General features: G+C 36.0%; 1 protein-coding gene across 4 annotated transcripts in view; it reads right to left on the bottom strand.

The window, feature by feature from the left end:
* BICDL1 (BICD family like cargo adaptor 1) overlaps positions 1 to 17,894 on the bottom strand; it is a 117,447-nt gene that overhangs the window by 93,281 nt on the left and 6,272 nt on the right. For all 4 annotated transcript variants that reach the window (XR_013175624.1, XM_077159990.1, XM_077159992.1 and 1 more), the window contains exon 2: positions 14,695 to 14,910. Coding sequence is in view for 3 of the 4 variants with exons in the window: in XM_077159990.1 (XP_077016105.1) it covers positions 14,695 to 14,910 (216 nt within the window). In the remaining variant the exon portion in view is untranslated. The remainder of the gene's footprint in view (positions 1 to 14,694; positions 14,911 to 17,894) is intronic.

The raw sequence follows: 17,894 nt of genomic DNA, 5'->3' as shown, positions 1-17,894 counted from the left end.
GGGGTTTATTTATATGAAACTTAACCCCACAAAGGACAGGTCAAGCCTACTTAAAACTACGCCTAAGAGCCACACCAAAGAGAACCTCTTTTGCTGCTCAGATGTGGCCTCTCTCTCCAGCCAACACAACAAGCAAACTCACTGCTCTTCCCCTGTCTATGAGGGTCATGACTCCCAGGGGTGTAAGCCTTCCTGGCAACATGGGACAGAAATCTTAGAATGAGCTGGGACTCAGCATCAAGGGATTGAGAAAACCTTCTTGACCAAAAGGGGGAAGAGTGAAATGAGACAAAACAAAGTGTCAATGGCTGAGAGATTCCAAACAAAGTCAGAGGTTATCCTGGAGGTTATTCTTATGCATTAAATAGGTATCACCTTGTTAGTCAAGATGTAATGGAGAGGCTGGAGGAAACTGCCTGAAAATGTAAAACTGTGTTCCAGTAGCTATATTTCTTGATGATGACTGTACAATGATAAAGCTTTCACAATGTGACTGTGTGATTGTGAAAACCTTATGTCTGATGCTCTTTTTATCTACCTTATCAACAGATGAGTAAAACATATGAAATAAAAATAAATAATAGGGGGAACAAATGTTGAAATAAATTTAGATTGAAATGCTAGTGATCAATGAAAGGGAGGGGTAAGGGGTATGGTATGTATGAATTTTTTTCTGTTGTCTTTTTCTTTTTCTGAATTGATGCAAATGTCCTAAGAAATGATCACCATAATGAATATGCAACTATGTGATGATATTGTGAATTACTGATTATATATGTAGAACAGAATGATCATAAGTTAAAAATGTTTGTGTTTGTTGTTATATATTTTTTAAATTAAAAAATTAATTAAAAAAATGTATGGGATGCAGCAAAGGCATCACTAAGAGGGAAATTACTTGCCTAAATGCCTATATCAAAAAAAGAAGAAAAAGCAAAAATCAAGGAATTAACTTTGTACACTTGGAAGAATTAGAGAAAGAACAGCAAACTAACCCCAAAGCAAGGAAAAGGAAAGATCAGAGCAGAAATAAATGAAATTGAGAACATGAAAACAATTGAGAAAATCAACAAAACCAGAAGTTGGTTCTACGAGAAAATCAATAAGACTGATGGACCCATAGCAAGGTTGACAAAAAGAAGAGAGAGGACGCAAATAAATAAAATCAGAAATGGAAGAGGAGACATAATTACTGACCCTGCAGAAATAAAGTTGGTAATGAGAGGATACTATGAACAACTTAATGCTAATAAACTAGGCAACATAGATAAAATGAACAACTTTCTAGAAAGGTATGAACAACCAACATTGTCTCGACAACAACAACCAATCACAAGGGAAGAAACTGAATTAGGCATTAAAAAACTCCCAAAAAAGAAAAGTCCAGGACCAGATGGCTTCACATGTGAATTCTACCACACACTTAAGAAAGAATGGGTACCAATCTTGCTCAAACTCTTTAAAAACACTGAAGAGGAGGGACGGCTACCTAACTCATTCTATGAAGCCAACCTCACCTTCATATCAAAGTCAGACGAAGATACTAGGAGAAAAGAAAATTACAGACCAATCTCTCTAATGAATATGGATGCAAAAATCCTCAACAAAACTCTTGCAAATTGAATCCAGCAGTACATTAAGAGAATTATACACCATGACCAAATAAGATTCATCCCAGGTATGCAAAGATGGTTCAATATAAGAAAATCAATTAATGTAATACACAATATCAACAAATCAAAGCAGAAAAACCACATGATCATCTTGATTGATCCAGAAAAGGCATTTGACAAAATCCAACATCCTTTCTTATTGAAAACACTTCAAAAGACAGGAATAGAAGGGAACTTCCTCAACATGATAAAGAGAATATATGAAAAACCCAAAGTTAACATCATCCTCAATGGGGAAAAACTGAAAACTTTTCTCCAAAGATCAGGAAGAAGACAAGGATGTCCACTATCACCGTTGTTATTCAACATTGTGTTGGAAGTTCTAGCTAGGACAATTAGACAAGAAAAAGAAATACAAGGCATCAAAATTGGAAAGGAAGAAGTAAAACTATCACTGTTTGCAGATGATATGATACTATACGTCCAAAACCCTGAAAAATCCACAGCAAAACTACTAGAGCTAATAAACGAGTACAGCAAAGTAGCAGGTTACAAGATCAACATTCAAAAATCTGTAGCGTTTCTATACACTAGCAATGAACAAGCTGAGGGAGAAATCAAGAAACGAATTCCATTTACAATTGCAACTAAAAGAATAAAATACTTAGGAATAAATTTAACTAAAGAGACAAAAGACCTATACAAAGAAAACTACAAAAAACTGTTAAAAGAAATCACAGAAGACCTAAATAGATGGAAGGGCACACCATGTTCATGGATTGGAAGACTAAATATAGTTAAGATGTCAATTCTACCTAAATCGATTTACAGATTCAACGCAATACCAATCAAAATCCCAACAACTTATTTTTCAGAAATAGAAAAACCAATAAGCAAATTTATCTGGAAGGGCAGGGTGCCCCAAATTGCTAAAAGTATCTTGAGGAAAAAAACGAAGCTGGAGGTCTCACGCTGCCTGACTTTAAGGCATATTATGAAGCCACAGTGGTCAAAACAGCATGGTACTGGCATAAAGACAGATATATCGACCAATGGAATCGAATAGAGTGCTCAGATATAGACCCTCTCATCTATGGACATTTGATCTTTGATAAGGCAGTCAAGCCAACTCACCTGGGACAGAACAGTCTCTTCAATAAATGGTGCCTAGAGAACTGGATATCCATATGCAAAAGAATGAAAGAGGACCCGTATCTCACACCCTATATAAAAGTTAACTCAAAATGGATCAAAGATCTAAACATTAGGTCTAAGACCATAAAACAGTTAGAGGAAAATGTAGGGAGATAACTTATGAAGCTTATAACTGGAGGCGGTTTTATGGACCTTACACCTAAAGCAAGAGCACTGAAGAAAGAAAGAAAGAAATGGGAGCGCCTCAAAATTAAATACTTTTGTGCATCAAAGAACTTCATCAAGAAAGTAAAAAGACAGCCTACACAATGGGAGACAATATTTGGAAACGACATATCAGATAAAGGTCTGGTATCCAGAATTTATAAAGAGATTGTTCAACTTAACAACAAAAAGACAGCCAATCCAATTACAAAATGGGAAAAAGACTTGAACAGACACTTCTCAGAAGAGGAAATACAAATGGCCAAAAGGCACATGAAGAGATGCTCAATGTCCCTGGCCATTAGAGAAATGCAAATCAAAACCACAATGACATATCATCTCACACCCACCAGAATGGCCATTATCAACAAAACAGAAAATGACAAGTGCTGGAGAGGATGCGGAGAAAGGGGCACACTTATCCACTGTTGGTGGGAATGTCAAATGGTGCAACCACTGTGGAAGGCAGTTTGGCGGTTCCTCAAAAAGCTGAATATAGAATTGCCATATGACCCAGCAATACCATTGCTAGGTATCTACTCAGAGGACTTAAGGGCAAAGACACAAACGGACATTTGCGCACCAATGTTTATAGCAGCGTTATTTACAATTGCAAAGAGATGTAAACAGCCAAAATGTCCATCAACAGAAGAATGGCTAAACAAACTGTGGTATATACATACGATGGAATATTATGCAGCTCTAAGACAGAATAAACTTATGAAGCATGTAATAACATGGATGGACCTAGAGAACATTATGCTGAGTGAGACTAGCCAAAAACTAAAGGACAAATACTGTATGGTCCCACTGATATGAACCGACATTAGTGAATAAATTTGGAATATGTCATTGGTAACAGAGACTATCAGGAGATAGAAATAGGGTAAGATAATGGGTAATTGGAGCTGAAGGGATACAAACTGTGCAACAGGACTGGATACATAAACTCAGAAATGGACAGCACAATACTACCTAATTGTAATGTAATTATGTTAAAACATTGAATGAAGCTGCATGTGAGGTATAGTGTTTTTTTTTTTCTCTCTCTCTAGTATCATTTTATTTCTTTTTCTGTTGTCTTTTTATTTCTTTTTATAAATCGATGCAAATGCACTAAGAAATGATGAATATGCAACTATGTGATGACGTTAAGAATTACTGATTGTATATGTAGAATGGAATGATTTCTAAATGTTTTGTTAGTTAATCTTTTTTAATTAATAAAAAAAATCTGTAGTGTTTCTATATGCAAGCAATAAGCAATCTGAGGGGAAATCAAGAAAAAAATTCCATTTACAATTGCAACCAAAATAATAAAATATTTAGGAATAAATTTAACAAGGATACGAAGAAAACTACAAGAAATTGCTAAAAGAAATCACAGAAGACCTGAATAAATGGAAGGGCATATCATGTTCATGGACTGGAAGACTAAATATAGTTAAGATGTCAATTCTACCTAAATTGATTTATAGATTCAATGCAATACCAATTAAAATTCCAAAAACTTACTTTTCAGAAATAGAAAAACCAATAACCAAATTTATCTGGAAGGGTAAGGTGCCCTGAATAGCTAAAAATATCCTGAGAAAGAAAAATGAGTAGTATGTGGAACCCATGGCATTCTCAGAATTCCAGTCGACCAGAAAAAAAAAAAAAGAAAAATGAGGTTGGAGGTCTCACACTACCTGACTTTAAGCATACTGCGTAGCTACAGTGTTCAAAACAGCATGGTAACTGGCATAAAGATAGTTATACCGACCAATGGAAACAAATAGAGCGTTCAGTTCTAGACTCTCTCATCTATGGACAATTGATCTTTGATAAGGCAGTCAAGCCAACTCACCTGGGTCTCTGAGAAGAGACTCACAGAATAGTCTCTTCAACGGGTGGTGCCTGGAGAACTGGATATCCACATGCAAAAGAATCAAAGAGGATCCATATCTCACACCCTATATAAAAATTAACTCAAAATGGATCAAAGGCCTAAATATTAGATCTAAGACCATAAAACTTACAGAAGAAAATGTAGGGAAATATCTCACAAATCTTCTAATAGGAGGCAGGTTTCTAGATCTTATATCCAAAGCACGAGTATTGAGGAAAGAAACAGATAAATGGGAATTCCTCAAAATTAACATTTTTGTACATCAAAGAACTTTGTCATGAAAGTAAAAAGACAGTCTACACAACAGGAGACAATATTTGGAAACAATACATCAGATAAGGGTCTAGTATCCAGAATATATATAGAGATTGTTCAACTCAACAATAAAAAGACAAACAGCCCAATTACAAAATGGGCAAAAGAGATGAACATACACTTCTCAGAAGAGGAAATACAAATGGCTAAAAGGCACATGAAAAGATGTTCAACTTCCCTGGCTATTGGGGAAATGCAAATCAAAACCACAATGAGATATCATCTCACACTCACACCCACCAGAATGGCCATTATCAATAAAACAGAAAATGACAAGTGCTGGAGAGGATGTAAAGAAAGAGGCACACTTATTTACTGTTGGTGAGAATGTAAAATGGTACAACCGCTATGGAAGGTAGTTTGGCGATTCCTCAGGAAGATAAATATAGAATTGCCATTTGATCTGGTAATACGACACTACTGTATCTATTCAGAGGACATAAGGGCAAGAACACAGACATTTGCACACCAATGTTTATAGCAGCATTATTTACAATTGCCAAAAGGTGGAAACAGCCAAAACGTCCATCAACAGATGACTGGCTAAACAAGCTGGGGTATATACATATGATGGAATATTAAGTAGCTGTAAGACAGAGTAAGTTATAAAGCATATGACAACATGGATGGACCTTGACACATTATGCTGAATGAGATTAGCCAGGAACAAAAGAACAAATACTGTATGGTCTCACTGATATGAACTAACATTAGTGAATGAACTTGGAGAATTTCAGTTAAGAATAGAGGCCTTCAAGAGAAAAAAAAAATAGGGTAGATTTTGGGTAATCAGAGCTGAAGGGATACAGATTATGTAACAGGACTGACTGTAAAATTTCAGAAATTGATAGCACAATACTACCTAATTTTAGCACAATAATGTTAGTACACTGAAAGAAGCTGAATGTGAGAAGGATAGAGGGAGGAGGGCTGAGGACACAAATGAAACCAAAAGGAAAGATAGACGATAAAGACTGACATGGTGTAATCTAGGAATGCCTAGAGTGTGCAATGATAGTGACTAAATGTAGAAATTTAAAAATGTTTTTGTATGAGGGAGAACAAAGGAATGTCAATATTGCATGGTGTTGAAAATAGATGGTAAGTCATATTTTAAAAGGTTAACTTTTGTGTTAGACTAAAGAAAAAATGTTTATTTGCTACAAAATTTATATTTTGACTAGCGCATTTCCTAACATAACTTATATGGACAGTTTAACTGAACACCATAAGTACATGGAATCTTGAATAGGGCATGAGATTTTGTAGGTTTGTCCAGAGTAATGCCCCAATAAATCCCAGCGTGATTTGAACAGTGAATAAAAAAAGTATTTGCAAAGTCCCGTTCAGGGTATGGTGAGAAAGGGGGAAAATTCAACTTTCCCAAGTGGAGAATTCTTGATATTCTTGTGAGCAGTGGGGACAACCAAATCAATAGGCTGAGCTCTCGATCTTGGGTTAAATTAATTTCACAAAGGACAGGCTAAGCCTACTTAAATTTAGGCCTATAAGTCACCTCCAGAGAACCTCTTTTGTTACTCAGATGTGGCCCATTTCTCTCTCAGCCAACATGGCACGTAAACTCACCACTCTCCCCCTCTCTACGTGGGACATGAGTCCCAGGGGTGTAAACCTCCCTGGCAACATGGGACAGAATCCTAGAATGAGCTGGGACTCAGCATCAAGGGATTGAGAAAACCTTCTCAACTGAAAGGGGGAAAAGAGAAATAAGACAAAATAAAGTGTCAATTGCCAAGAGATTTCAAACAGAGTTGAGAGGTTATCCTGGGGAGATTACTCTTATGCATTATATAGATATCCCCTTTTTAGTTTAAACTGTATTAGAGAGGCTAGAAGGAAGTGCCTGAAACTGAGGAGCTGTGTTCCAGTAGCCATGTTTCTTGAAGATGAATGTATAATGACATAGCTTTTGCAATGTGACTATGTGATTGCGAAAACCTTGTACGTGATGCTCCGTTTATGTATGATATTGCCAGGTGATTAAAAAAGATGGATTAAAAATAAATAAATAATGGGGGCACAAATGTTAAACTGAGTAACTTAAAATACTAGTGAACAATGAAAGGGAGTGGTAAGGGGTATAGGAAAAAAACGGCGGGGGGGGGAACAAAAGTTAAAATCTATTAAGTAGATAGAAATACTAATGGTCCATGAGAGGGAGGGGTAAGGAGTATGGTATGTGTGAGTTTTTTCTTTTTTCTTTTTATTTCTTTTTCTGGAATGATGCAAATGTTCTGAAAAATGATGATGGTGATCAATATACTACTGTGATGATATTGTGAACAACTGATTGTACACCATACATGGAACGTTTGTATGTTAAGAATGTTCATGTTTGTATGTTGTTTTGGCTTGATAATATAAAATAAATTAAAAAAAAAAAAAGAATGACTCGGTCATCAAAAACCTTTCTACAAAGAAAAGCCTAGAACCAGATGATTTAACGGGAATTCTACAAAACACTCCAAGAAGCCTCAACTCCAATTCTATTCTAACTCTTCTAAAAAACTAAAGAGGGGAGAATACTCTCTAATTTATTTTATGAGGCCAGCATTACCCTCATACCAAAGCCAGATAAAAATACCACACACACAAAAAACTACAGAACAATATCTCTTACAAAATAAGATGCAAAAAAATCAACAAAATACTAGTAAACCAAATCCAACAGCATATTAAAAGATCAAGTGGAATTTATCCCTGGTATGCAAAGTTGCTTCAATATAACAAAATCAATTAATGTAACATACCACTTGAACAGAATCTGCATCAATTGATGGAGAAAAGGCATCTAACAAAATCCAGCACCCCATCATGATGAAAACTTTTAGAATACCAGGAATAGAAGAAAACTTTCTCAGTATGATAAACGGAATGTACTAAAAAGTTGACCGCTAACATCCTACTTAGTGGTAAGAGACTGAAAGCTCTCCTTTTCTAAGATAAGGAACACGACGAGCATGTACACTGTTACTCAACATTGCACTGGAAGTTCTTGCCAGAGTAATCAGGCAAGAGAAAGAAATAAAAGGCATCCAAGTGGAAAGGAAGAAGTAAAACTTTCTGTATTTGAAGATAATATGATCCTATATATAAAATATACTGAAATAGTAACTCTTGCTGGTGGCAATGGAAAATGGTGCAGCCATTGTGGAAGACAGCTTCGCAGTTCTTCAGAAAGCTAAGTGTAGAACTATCATATAACCTGGTAATCCCACTACTAGGTAATTACCCACAAGAACTGAAAGCAGAAACTCAAACAAATATTCGCACACCGATGTTTACAGGGACATTATTCACAACTGCCAAAACACGGAAGCAACCCAAGTGCCATCAACCCATGAATGGATAAATAAAATATTACACAAACACACACAGGAATATTTTACTGCCATAAAAAAAGAAAGAAGTCCTGATACAGGCAACAACATGGATAAACCCTGAAGACATCATGGTGTTGAATGAAATAAGCCAAATGTGAGAAGACAAATATTCTACGATCTCATTTATTTTAAACAATTAGAATAAGCAAACTCAGAGTCAAAATCTAGAATACAGATTACCAGGGGATAGGATAGGGATAGGGAATGGGAAGTTAAGGCTTAAAATGTACAGGATTCCTATTTGGAATGATGGAAATGTTTTGGTAACATTGGTGGTGGTGGTGATGGTTCGCACATTTTAAACATAATTACAGCATTGAAATATATATCTGAATGTGATTAAAAGGAGAAGTGTTAGATTGTATATACATAACAGAATAAAATTTTAAAAATATCCACTGAGCTACACTGCACAGTGAACCCTAAGTTAAATCAGGCTTTAATTAATAGTGCAATTATAAAAATGTGCTATCATCAATTGTAACAAATGTTCCACACCAATACAAGGTGTTGGTGGTGAGAGAGTATATATGATTCCTGTATTTTATGCATGATTGTTCTGTAAAGCCACTTCTCTAATAAAGATATAAAATTATTTTTAAAAGCAGCCCAAACTTAACAGTTCAAAAAGAATTACTCTGTTTCATTTGCAAATCTCCTGTTCCTCAATCCATTCCCCCCACAGTAGCTAGAGGGATCTTTTAAAAACAGTAATCAATCAAGTTATGATGCTCCTCTGTCAAAAACCTATCACTGGCTTCTGAGCACACTTAATCAAATTTCAACTCAGTCTCATGGCCTGCAAGACCCTACATAATTTGACTGCTGACTATCTCTCTAACTTCAACTCCTACACTAATTCCATACTGACTCCACCCCAGTCACATCAGTCTTTTTCCATTTGTGTCAAGGCTTTTAGAACACTCACTCCTTTTTATCTATAAGATGCCTGCTCAAACTTTACCTCCTCAGAGATTCCATCTTGACAATCCTATCTAAAATAGAATTGTGCATTCAGCTAGCACTTTCTCCCCCTTACCTGGCTTTACTTTATTCATAGTACTTATCACTAACTAATTATTGTGATTTCTGTAAGTTCTTTACTTTCAACCTCCTATATTATTTTAATTTCTAGGAGGACAGAGAATTTATCTTGTTCACTCAGTATCCTTGTTTTGCAGAACAGTGCCTTCACACACCATAGATATATACTATATTTGTTGAATGACTGGTAATATTTTTATATTTATTGCAAAATATAACACACATATAGGCAAATACATAAAACATATAAAAATATATTTCTTAACAAACAATTTTAAAGGTCAAGATATAGAACACTGCCAATATCACAGAAGCCTCCTCTCCAGGCTCCAAAACGAACACCCTGTTCTTAGGAAATGTACATGGGTATTAAGTGTTCAAAAGCCTGATGCATACAAGTTACAATCAAATGTTTAGAAAATGGACTGAAAAGCAGAGAGACTGATAGGTAGATGGATAGATAGATAAACAGAATGATATGGCTAATGCGGCAAAATGTTAAAATTGGTAGATATGGCTATCTGTGTGGATAGTTATGTTGGAGCGCTCTGTATGGGGTTTATATTCTGTTTCTTGTAATTGTTCTCTAAGCATGAAAGTGTTTCAAAATAAAAAGTTTAAAACGAACCAACAATTTTTTTATTGACTGCCCACTCTGCTAGATAGCTATTTACAACAATAAACAAGACAGATGTGGTCTGTGCTCTCAAAGAGTTTACAATCGAACAGTATTCATCAAAGAATGCTGTTCTTCTGGGTCTTTCATGGCTCCCTCAACACACTTCAGGTCCCAGCTCAATTTTTTTTCAAACATTTTTTAATTGTAAAATATAATATACATACAAAGCTAAAGAAAGAAAAAGCAATACGTTTCAAAGCACACTTCAACAAGTAGTTACAGAACAGATTCCAGTTTAATATGGACTACCATTCAACAGCTCTTCCAACTGTTTCCAAACACTGGAGGCTACATGGAATATTAATATAGTGATTCAGTAGCCATACTCATTTGTTAAATCCCATTTTCTCTGCTATATCTCCTCCTCCTCCTTTAATCTTTCTCCCAATCTACAGGAATCTTTTGGGCTCCATTTTGACTTTTTTATGTTGCTCAGCTCAAATTTTATCTTTTCAAAGAAGCCTTCCCTGACCACCCTTTCTACAGTAGCTCCCCCTCTCTCTAGTCATTCTCTATCACATCCCCTTCATAATACCTACCACAATCTGTAATTATCTTGTGGATACATTTACTTATTTATGTATCTCTTCCTACCAGCTTCAAGAAGGAGAGGTCTTGTGTTTCCCCCACTGTATGCCCCAGTGGCTTGCTCAATAAATATATGTTGAATGTTGAATTAAAGATGGTCTAAAAAATAGGAAGGGACTTAACTATTTTACTCAATAGAATAGAATGTATGCTAGTTAATAAAGGAGAGTGCTACTGAGGTAGGCCTGGGACTTTTACAAACAATAGAATTGAGAGTTCTAAATCTCTCCCCATTGGTCATGGCAGCATTAGTTGTTGGTTGTAGACATTTGTGTCTTTGGTGTATTGAGAATATTCTACTGACTTTTTGGAACCCCCCCAGGAAAGTGGAACTACTGTGAATATCTCTCACAGACAACACTAAGATCCAACTGATGTATCTGTTGGCAAGAAACAACCCAAAATGATTCTCTATAACTTTTAAAATTCTTGTTATGTTGGCTCTGTAATCGGGAGTAAATGAGAGTGTTGTTATTCAGTTATAAAGAGGAATGAAGTATTGATATGTGCAACAATATAGATGAGCGTGGAAGCATAATGCTAAGTGAAATAATCTTCTGCTCTGAGGTCAGAGGATCAATGCTTCACCAGATGCAGGAATCCCATCTACATGATGATAACATAATAATTATTATGATGGCTACCACTTATTGAGCACTTACTATATGACAGATGTGATTAAGTGCTTTACAAGTATTATCATTTAATCCTCATAACACTATCAGGTAATAATGATACAACTATTTCTGTTACATGGAGGAGGAAACTGAGGCTGAAACAGGTAAAATTACTTTCCTATGTTTGCTCAGCTAGTAAATGGCAGCTGGTAACAGATCTTAAGGTTATCTGATCTGAGCCTTTGATCCTAACTGCTACGTCAGAAATCTAAAATTGGGGCACAGGAACTCGTCTTGAGTTGTAAGAGACTTACTCAAGTTAAGTATCTTTCTGTCTCTCAAGTTTTCCCAAGTGTAAAAAGAGAACAATACTTAAACTTTCCTTCATCATGAGGATCCAGCAGCTCTGGGGATACATATGCTCCTAGCATTCTATTTTAGAGCTGAAAAGAACCTTGGCCACACAAAAACTTGCACAGTATTGTTCACAACCATTATGCTAAGTGAAAGAATCCAGACACAAAAGATCACATATTATATGATTCCATTTATAGGAAATGTCCAGAATCCACAAAGACAGAAAGTAAATTGGTGATTACCAGGGTTTGTAGGAATGGGGAGTGACTGCTAATGGGCACATGGTTTCTTTAGAGGGGGATGAAATGTTCTAAAAAGAGAGTGGTGATAGTTGCACAACTCTGAATATAATAAAAACCACTGAATTATATACTTTAAAAGGGTGAATTTTATGGTGTGTGAATTATATGTCATTAAGCTGTTATTAAAAACAAAAGAACCTTGGAAATATATATGAAAATACTCTGGATAAAAGCATCACAAAAGTATTATACTACATTTCAGATAAACATTTCATGCTTAAAAACACATATATAAGAAAAGCATGGCCTTCTACTGTCTTTGCTGGTTGCTATCTTGTTCCTAGGAGAATTGTAATTCACATCAAAGTACTCAACTCCTCTAGTTCCAGAATACTCAGTTAATAAAATGATAATAAAATGCAATCTAAACTAGCTGATGATGGAAACTCCAGGGACTTGTCCTGTTTAAAAAGAGAAAGGGAAAAAAAGCCATAAAACTCACCAAGGGCACATATTCAAGGCCAGTGAGGATAATAAGAAACTAGATTCAGGGGATATGTTATCCCATACTCTTTTAGGAGCAGTTTATTGTGATTTTCAGAGAGTTAAGGCAAAGCAACCTCAACTCATAAAGATATTGCCTTACTAAAATAACCCTGAACAAGTGAAACAAATTCTTTTCTCCATATATTGCTTAACATAAACACATTACATTTTCATTTCAGTATATCTCCATATTTGCCTAACAGAAACACATTCCTGGTCATTTCAACAAATTTATGTCAGATACAAGTTTGTACTCCTTATTTAAAGATAAGAAAACCAAGGGACAAACAAGGTCACTCAGTTAATGAGAAGCAGATTCAGCATGGATCTAAATTCCAAGGCCTGTGCTCTTTCATGAAGCCAATTTCTGTTTGCTTTCTCCTTTCATCTCCCTTGGCCACCTACCTTTCACCAGATTAGAAAGCAGCACTGAATCTGCTTCTACTCATGTTGTTTTTGTAACATGAACTCAGTTCCCAAGAAATCTTAATTTTCCATGTAGTTGTCCTGGTTTATTATATTCATTCCATTAAGTTTCCATAAGACATCCTTGCTCAAAGTATGTACTGAATGTTTCTGAACAAATAGATTAATCTGGCCTGGCCTACTGGTTAGTTTAACCTTTCATGAAGAGAGAATGAAAAAACTTAAAAACCTACAAAATCATAAAGGATAGAGTCCCTTCTCAGTTGCTGAAAAGGGTTTTAGAACTGAATAAGAAATACTGTTACAGAGTTGGCCCTGCAAAATGACTTCTTGAAGGACTGTACAACTCTTGCTTCCAAACAAAGAAGGTAAGGTGATTTGATTCCCTACATGGGAAACATGCAGGCAAGATCTTTAGCTCTGCCTATCATCTGAATTCTCACCTTTCACGTATATTCTGACCTTTTCTGATAATTAGCTGCTTTCCAAGTTAATGGGCTTATTTTCTTTCTTTCTCTCTTCTCTCTCATCTATCTCCACTACTTCCTCTCCCTTCCTTCAGGGGCAAAATTAGTTCACACTTACTTCTGAGACATGATGGTTTTCACCATCTCACAGAGCCAATGACAAAGGAATGAAATAATTTCATTCAATTTCACCCATCAAATAAGTGGAAGAGCCAGGAAGTTGGCTAAAGCTTTCTCAAAGCAAGCACCAACCACTAATAACCAGACGACAGTACGTTCCTGTGAACATTAAGGCTTAAGAACGAGATCAGAGTTAAAAGTTCTTTTTTCTCTGTTAAGCAAAGAATTATAGTTTTGTATTTAATATATAAGGATTGAGGTACAAATAGTAAACCCAGCTCTTAACTTTCAAAAGTAGATGGATTTAGAGGCCAGGGCATTAACAGCATTCCTGCATTTGTTAAAAAGTCACATTCTGCGTTTAAATTAGGTTTTTACCTATTCAGCCCTCAACCTCTTTTGAAACCACCTTACAGTCTTGACCTTGATTAATTAATATTTCCATGACCTTTCCATCCTAGAAAAGTACAAATAAAGAATTTTCATTTAATGTGCAATAAAGGCAACACATACCTCCTATCATATTTAAATAGTATGAAAAAAATGTATATTCTCAAATGCAGCATTAATGAAAATCGTCTGCTCTAGAAATTTTCCCTAAGTTTTCCAGTTTAAAAACAACTCCTTTTAATATTTGAACTAAATGCACTAAATAATTTTTCTAGCTACAGTTTTTCTAGGTAAGGAAACCAAAGACTTTAGAGGTATAAAGAATGCCAGATATCACTAAGCACAACACCTTCATTTTACAAACAAGAAAACTCCCAAGTTAGGTGATTTGTCAAAGTCTCATAGCTGGTTAAAGACAGGGATGGGTCTTGGCTCTTGACTCCTAGTTCAGACTGCTGACATTCTTGTAAGTGGAAAATATACTTAACTTACTGACAGCAAAACTAGAGGCAACAAAAATCAGAATTGTTCTTAGCATATGTGTGTATGTGTGTGTGTGTATAACTGACATTTCACAGAAGCTCTGTTTCAGCTTCTAGAATTTTATACTACAAATTCTTTTAACTTATGACTCACCCTGCTTAGTTGATCCAATAATCTTTGGTTCTGTTCTGACAGTTCCTGGACAGCCCGTGTTTTTTCACGATCGGCTTCCCGTAGATGAACCTGCTGCCTCTCCAACTCATCTTGTAGTTGTTTCACATCACTCTCCAACTCTGACACTCGCCCTTCCCACTCCCCTTCTCGGTTCTCGTATCGTCTCCTTAGTTCGTGTTTCTCTTGTTCTAAATGCTGGGAGAAAAGTGAAGATTTACAAACTGTCAAACATTCCTCAACTTTTCTTTTATCTGTTTTCACATTCTCCTAAGTTTTCTTTTTCTCTGTCAGTCAACACAATACAACACTCTGCCATACAAGACGAATGTTGCCCAACTACGAAAACATTCCCTTCATCCAGCAAAGGGAAAGAACTGGTTTCATAAACACCATTCCCACTGAAAATACTTAATGGTATTATGTTTATCCCTGTCCTTGTACATAGGGTTCTAGACTTAGGCATTCACTTGAAATGTAGCAAGTCATCCATCAATTGGTGAACTATACATTTAAACTAAAAATGAGGCCCATAATCAAAATACCCATTTTTTAAAGAAAGTTTCTTTTAGAATCATCTATTATGGCTGACATAATAGTAGACACTTAGATTCTCAGAATTTTCAGAGCTGGAAAGAGCTTCAGATGAACCATTTCTTCTCACAAACAAGGCAACAGGGATGAGAGGTTAAGTGACTAGGTCAAGGTCAACAAGTAAACAGCAGAGCTGGGATTTGTATCTAAGTCACTCGACTCTAGGTGCTCTAAATCACAGCTTAATAAAAGCTTGTTGCTATATATATAGAACTGTATTTCAAAATCATTAAAGCAAGCTCAGGTTCAGGTCTACTTTAAATCATGGCCAAAAAAACATTGCATATTTATTTCTGATCTAGTCATTCATTCTTGAGTACTTACTATGGGCCAGGCACTGTTTAGGGGACACAGTCATAAGCAAAACAGGCACGTTCCCTGCCTTTATGGAGTTTTCATTCTAGTGGGGGCGAATGATAAAAGTAACAAATTATGTGACAAAAATTATGCAGGAAAAGTACAGAAAGTTTGAAGTAGCAGTTCAAGAGAAAAGGAAGGATTGAAGGATTTAAGAACAACTTTTTATTTCAGTTGAGACAAATGCAGTTGCCTTTTTTTAGAGGCAAGTATGTTCTCTCTTACTTGAAAAGCATAACAGGTGCAAAAGCAAGTCTGTACCTCAAAGAGAATATAGGTTTAAGTTAAAGTAACAGTCCTCAACTTCTGGCGCCCTCAAAAAAGCATTGGTACAATGCTTCAAAACACACCCACCTAGACCCCAATTCCTAAGATGGTGATTCAGTGAAGAATGCAATGGGGCCCAGGCATCTGTCCATATTTTTTAAGTTCAACAGGAAATTCTGATGCATACCAAAGGTCAAAATAAATCACTAAGATTGCTTCAACAAGCTGAAAAAAAAGCATATGAATTCATTTGGAAAGCCTTAAGGGCCAGTTTATGGCCATGTAAGAAAGTTAGTTCCATTACTTCACATCTGAGGCTTGGCTAAAAGATGAGATTATACAATTTTATCTGACTGTTTTATTCCCCTAAATTTTTTCTGAATGACTTGTGAATGTTTCTGAAAGTCAAATTTACCCTCCAAAGATGAAAATTTACCATGACAGAACAATTAAAAGAATGTGCTAAAACTACAAAGAGTGGTGCAAAACTAAAATTCCAAGCACATTAGCAAAAACAGCAATCACTGAAATAAATGGAGAGTCTCTCAAGTTTAACAACTTTTTTTTTTTTTTTTGCATGGGCAGGCACGGGGAAACCAACCCGGGTCTCTGACATGGCAGGCAAGAACTCTGCCTGCTGAGCCACCGTGGCCTGCCCAAGTTTAACAACTTTTAAGGGGATAACTCATTCAGATATAGCCACTCGAATCTACTGTTGTAAAAGTCACCTTTCTTTATAATTATACTTTTTACAGTCTCAATTTCAAGTATGTGGCAAAAGAAATGACAAGGGAGGGACTTCTACTCACCAGTTGTGAGAATTTTCTGCTCTATTTCTTCCTTCACATTACTAAACTTCCAAAAATGAGAACGTTTTTGCCACTGCAGAAACTTCAGAAAGAAGGAATGCAGAAACAAAAGCTAATTGCAATCCTAAAATTGTGATCCTTTGGTTTTAGTGAGTTTTTCCAAAATGAAAAAGATTGAGCAGAAGGCAACAGCAAGAGCTCAGTAATCACAGTGTTACCAAGAGGCCAGATAAATCAGGCTTGTGTTCTAAAAGAACAGAGAGACTTAAAAATATTCAGCAAACAGCTGTTAGTGAACAGCCCAACCAAGCAACTAAAACAATTCAATCCACATGGGGGTAGGGAGTGGTTTGAGGACAGGTGGTGCTGATCAGTCTATTCTGTCCCTGCAGTTCTTTGAACATGAGATAAACTCCCTGTTTCAGGTTCCCCAAACCTTTAAAAAAACCCAAGACTTTCCTACTAATAAACACACAGAATTTAGCCTTTTGTTTACTTTGGGGAAAGAAAGGCTTTTTCTAGAACTGTACTTTCAATTAAATTCTAAATTAAATAACAAACTAGGCAAAATGTCAGGAAGTATAGAGGTCAGGCTCTGTCCATGTTCTCCCTTGATTCTCAGGGTTGTATAGTTTGAAGTTAATATCAAAACTGTGAAAGTTATCAAAATCAAGCAAAGTCTGAGAAACTGTCACAGCCAAGAGGAGCCTAAAGAAACATGAAGACCAAATGTAAGTGGTATAGACAGGATCCTGGTACAGAAAAAGACATTAGGTATAAGCTAATGAAATGTGAAAAAACTAATCACTTTATTAATAATAACATCAATTCTGGTTCATTCATTGTGGCAAATGTTCTATACAAATATAAGACGTTAATAAGAGGGTGTTCTAGTTTGCTAACTGCCAGAATGCAATATACCAGATATGGAATGGCTTTTCAAAAGGGGAATTTAATGAGTTGCTAGTTTACAGATCTAAGGCCGAGAAAATGTCCCAATTAAAACAAGTCTATAGAAATGTCCAATCAAAGGCATCCGGGGAAAGATACCTTGGTTCAAGAAGGCCGATGAAGTTCAGGGTTTCTCTCTCATCTGTAAAGGCACATGGCGAACGCAGTCAGGGCTTCTCTCTCAGCTGGAAGGGCACATGGCAG

The sequence above is a fragment of the Tamandua tetradactyla genome, chromosome 5 (genome assembly GCF_023851605.1).
Source record: "Tamandua tetradactyla isolate mTamTet1 chromosome 5, mTamTet1.pri, whole genome shotgun sequence".
In the NCBI taxonomy this organism is placed as follows: domain Eukaryota; kingdom Metazoa; phylum Chordata; class Mammalia; order Pilosa; family Myrmecophagidae; genus Tamandua; species Tamandua tetradactyla.
This window is presented reverse-complemented; position numbering and strand designations above follow the sequence as displayed.